The sequence below is a fragment of the Octopus bimaculoides genome, chromosome 25, assembly GCF_001194135.2.
Source record: "Octopus bimaculoides isolate UCB-OBI-ISO-001 chromosome 25, ASM119413v2, whole genome shotgun sequence".
NCBI lineage: Eukaryota > Metazoa > Mollusca > Cephalopoda > Octopoda > Octopodidae > Octopus > Octopus bimaculoides.
In genome coordinates, this window is record NC_069005.1 from 29,644,422 (window position 1) to 29,649,266 (window position 4,845).

At 40.0% G+C, this 4,845-nt stretch overlaps 1 protein-coding gene across 1 annotated transcript in view; it reads right to left on the reverse strand.

Annotated features, from left to right (window-relative positions):
• Window positions 1-4,845, reverse strand: part of LOC106879371 (LIM domain kinase 2) — a gene marked incomplete at its 3' end in the record, with an annotated part of 154,266 nt that overhangs the window by 1,584 nt on the left and 147,837 nt on the right. Inside the window, exons 9-11 of the mRNA XM_052976653.1 lie at window positions 4,198-4,301; window positions 884-949; window positions 455-688 (exon numbers count right to left, since the gene is read on the reverse strand). Of these exons, the coding sequence (XP_052832613.1) occupies window positions 455-688; window positions 884-949; window positions 4,198-4,301 (404 nt within the window). The remainder of the gene's footprint in view (window positions 1-454; window positions 689-883; window positions 950-4,197; window positions 4,302-4,845) is intronic.

Here is a 4,845-nt window from a genome sequence, read left to right on the forward strand (position 1 = left end):
GCACAAGAGCCAGTCCAGGGGCACTATATATATATATATATATATATATATATTTATTTATTTATTGTCCATAGAGGGGACAAAGAAGGACAGACAAAGGGATTAAGTTGATTACATTGATCCTAGTGCGTAACTGGTACTTATTTTATCGACCCTGAAAGGATGAAATGCAAAGTTAACCGTGGTAGAATTTGAACTCAGAACACGAAGACAGATGAAATGCTGTGAAATGCTTTACCCAGCCAGCTAACGATTCTTAAAAACGAGTTCAAATTTTGGCACAGGGCCAGCCAAAACCATGCTAACGATTCTGCCAGCTCACCACTTTTAATAATAATAATAATAATAATAATAATAATAATAATCATCCTTTCTACTATAGGTACAAGGCCTGAAATTTTGGGGGAGGGGACAATTACTATATAGGGTAGAAAACAAATCTTTCTCCACTTACCTCACACATCATGATACCGAAAGAGAATATATCGACTCGCTCATCATATTTTTGGCCATTCAACATCTCGGGCGCCATCCAGTACGGATTCCCTACCACCGTATATCGCTTCTTTCTTTCATATCGCTTATTCGGAGAGGTTTTTGTCGTCGTCCGCTTCTCCTGGCGACGGACGTCTGATTGGTCGCCAATCACTCGCGCCAATCCAAAATCTGCAACTACCACAGTTCGGTCCTAGAAGACAATGGGGCGAAAGGAAAAATAAAATAAAATAAAAATAAAGCAACAATAAATAATGTTGTTGTCATTGCTGTTCAACTCCCAGGGGCTGAACTGGGCTAAACAACAAAAACCCCCTCACCAACAAAATCTCAAAAAAACCCCCCAAAAAAATGAATAAAATTATTTTTAAAAAAACCGAAAACATACCTCTTTTACTAAACAATTTTGGGAGTTCAAGTCTCGGTGGATTATGTCCATGGAATGTAAATATTCCTGTAAAGATATAAGAATATGAGAATAAAGAACTTGGATTTAGTTTTTTGCTTTCATTCTTGATGCTCTAACGATTCTGCAAGACAATCTGGAAAGGAGGAAGCAGAAGAATTTAATTGACTACTACAGGATTTGAACTGAAATCGCTGTGATGATAATTATAAATGAATCAAATACACACAGACACACAGAATGTCATGTAAAAGCTAGATTCAAATGGAGAACATTTATACGCAAGTATTTCCATTTAAGAAAGGAGGAGTGAGAAGTAAGAATTGTAGAGAGTCGGAGGGAAGAAATACAGAGAGCAAGTGAGAAAAGGAAGAGAAAGTATGGGAGGGAGGGGAGTGTGAGATGTAAAGGAGGGAGAGAGAGGAAGAGAGAAAGAAAGTGGAAGCCGGTTTCAATCGTTTCTTACGTCCCAGATTTTCTTATTAAAGAAAGAAAATCTATTTTCATCCACAAAAACCTCTTCACGTGTTTAACCTGGTTGGTTTAGTTTATTTCTAGAACAATTACAACACACACACATATAGAATTTCTCCTGTTTGCCATGGGAAATATGCAGCTAAATGTCCCAAGAATGGAAAAATTGTGAAAGACAAAACAATAGTTAACAACAGGGAAAGTTAGAGTTAACATATTTAACGTTTGGCACACTAAAGAGCTGACTAGAAAATATGCGATCAGTTACATACATACATACACACACACACACACACACACACACACACACATATATATATATATATATATACATACATGTGCGTGTTGTATATTCACGTAACAAAAAGAATGGAGGGAGAACTACAATTGAGAACAATGCATGGAAACAGTCGATGTGGATGTATTCAGAAATTTCATTTTAATCAATTAATTAATGTATGTGCATCTGTATATATATATTATGCGTACACGTTTTTGTAAGTATGTATAGGAGAGAAGGAAGGTGGTGGTGGTGATTGTGGTCAAGTGACGCTTGTTAAGTTCTTGCAGGTCACACTCCTAGACTTGTGAGTTTGATGCAAATGACTCCCAGCTCGGGTCTCATGCATGTTAACCAACGTGTGTAGAATGGAAGTAACTGATGAAGGGTTGTGAAGGGCAGTGCGCACGAGACGATGCTAGGCGTGCCACGAGACGATGCTAGGCGTGCCACGAGACGATGCTAGGCGTGCCACGAGACGATGCTAGGTGTGCCATGAGACGATGCTAGGTGTGCCACAAGACGATGCTAGGTATGCCACGAGACGATGCTAGGTGTGCCACGAGACGATGCTAGGTGTGCCGTAGTGTAACCTGTATATAATTTTTTTTCTTATACTTTTAGTTATATTTTTAGTTCAGGTGTGCTGCCAAATTTTGAAAAGAATATAAGTGAACTGCAAGTGGAAAAGGTTGCAGAGCCCTGGTGTAGGGTGAACGCTTGAAATGGAGTAAACTGTGCTATTTGCCAAAGACTCCCCAATGTTCAGGTGATGGTAGGAGTGCCGAATTTGGTATTATGGAGGGCCTACCTTCTAAAAAGAAAGGAATCAAAGTAGGTAGGTGAGGGAACAGTTTGAGCCCCGAGTGCTGAATCCCTTGCAACAGAATGGACCTTGCAGTCAGCTAACTCTTTAGCATTCAGATTACTGTCAAAAGTAAAGAACCCCTTCGATGATGAATGCCATGGGATTACACCTAGAAAGTTACCCTCTGAGGCACAAGTCTGTTCAATGTTGTTTATGGAAGACCAGCAGTCACCCATGCATACCGGCCTCCCCTCTCCATGCCACTGATTTTATCGAAGGGAAAGGCAAAGGGGCCGATACAGCTTGGCACCAGTGACATCCAAATTCATTTCTACAGCTGAGTGAATTGGAGCAACGTGAAATAAAGTGTCTTGCTCAAGAACACAACAGGCAGCCCGGTCCAGGATTCGAACTCACAACCCCACGATCGTAAGTTTGATGCTCTGACCACTGAGCCATGCACCTTCACTACTACTACTATTATTATTATTATTATTATTATTAAGATGGTGAGCTGGTTAAATTGTTAGTACACTAGGCAAAATGTTTATCGTCTTTATGCAAAGCAAAGTGTTTATTGTCATCCGTCTGTACATTTTGATTTTGCCTTTCATCCTTTTGGGGTCAATGAAATAAGTACCAGTTACACACTGGTGTCGATGTAATCGACTAGTCCCTCCCTACCCCCAAAATTTCAGGTCTTGTATCTACAGTAGAAAGGATTATTATTATTATTATTATTATTATTATAATAAAATTTTCAGGAAGCGGAAAAACAAATCTCCAACAATAGAAAACAGACAAGTTCCCACCTAAGTTTTGTATTTTTTTGTTTTGTGTCTTTAGTTTTGTTTCCATTTGTTTTTGTTGCTTTTTCAAACCTGATCAAAACTTATTCATCAGCTCAAGCAAACATCATGGCTGGCATTTAGCAAGAGAAGAGGAAGAAAACCGTTACCACCACAACGGTTCAGACGTTGTTACTCAGACAGAGGTTTCTGGTCACTGGTTCTATTTATAGTCGAAACTCCAGCTTATCTTTCCATAACCAAATTCACTGAGACAATCAAATTTCTCCCACTGGTAAATTTATACAACTACTTTGCTATTGTGCAATGCCTTGATTTTCATCTCTATCCACAAGCATTCATAGGTTAGCAACTCAAAGAGCTAGCCTTTAGGAAAATGCTTGAGCTGCTAAAGATAGCAGCTGTGTTTCTCTCATAATCACACCACCACCACCACCATTATTGTTTTGTCTGCTTTTTCAATGTTGCCAGGGGTTGGACGAGACTTTTCAAGACAGTATTTTAGATTATAGTGTGTGACAAAGCTGTGCTTTTTGAAATACAGGAATTCCCAACAAGTTTCTATAAAACCCCTTAACTGACCCACTCAGTTAAGAGGTCTTCTCTTATAAGCTGCTTGGTGACCTCACTGGTGTTGGTGCCATATAAAAAAACACTCTGTACCCTCTGTAGAGTGGTTGGTGTTAGGGAGGGCATCTGGCCGTAGAAACCATGCTGAAACAGAGCCGTGTGGCTCACCAGCTTCTATCAAACACAGTTCAACCCATACTCACATGGAAAAGCATGGAGAACAAATGTTAAATGAGTGATAACAATGAGAGAGGCGGAGGAGGAAGAGAGAGAGAGGGAGGAGGAAGAGAGGAGAGAGGGAGGAGGATGAGGAGGAGAGAGAAAGGAAGAGATGAGAAGGTTGAACATAACTTACCATTCCTGCTGCTATGTCTTTGCACATTTTTACCCGTCTCTCCCAGGTCAGAGTGATTGTCAAGTCGTGTAAGAAGTCTTTTACAGTTCCACCAGAGATATATTCTGAAAATGAACCAAGGTAAACGTTTTAGACAATGCTTCTAATGAAACACACATCACAGCATCTCGTCTGAACTCAGAGTTATTCTTGTAACTCTGAGTATAAGGGGCTGCATTGGTAAGGAGTACAACAGACATAGTCTTGGCAAACAAGGAGACCCATGTATATTCTTTGATACTTACCATTCTCTATTTTCTATACAGCTTTTATTTGTTTTACATTTAGTTTCCAGGTGGGATGGGTAAAGGGTAAAAGACCCTCTTTGGTCAAGAACGACCGTGGAATTGCACCTAGGTTACCTCAGAGCAAGGCACAAATCTGGGCAAAGTTGTTTATGGAAGACCAGCAGTTGCCCATGCATACCAGCCTCCCTTCTCCAATGTTAGTCGAACAAATCGATCCCAGGTCTTATTCTTTGTAAGCCTAGTACTTATTCTATCGGTCTCTTTTTGCCAAACAGCTGAGTTACAGGGACGCAAACACACCAACACTGGTTGTCAAGCGATGGTGGGTGGGGACAAATAAAGACACACAAACATAAATATA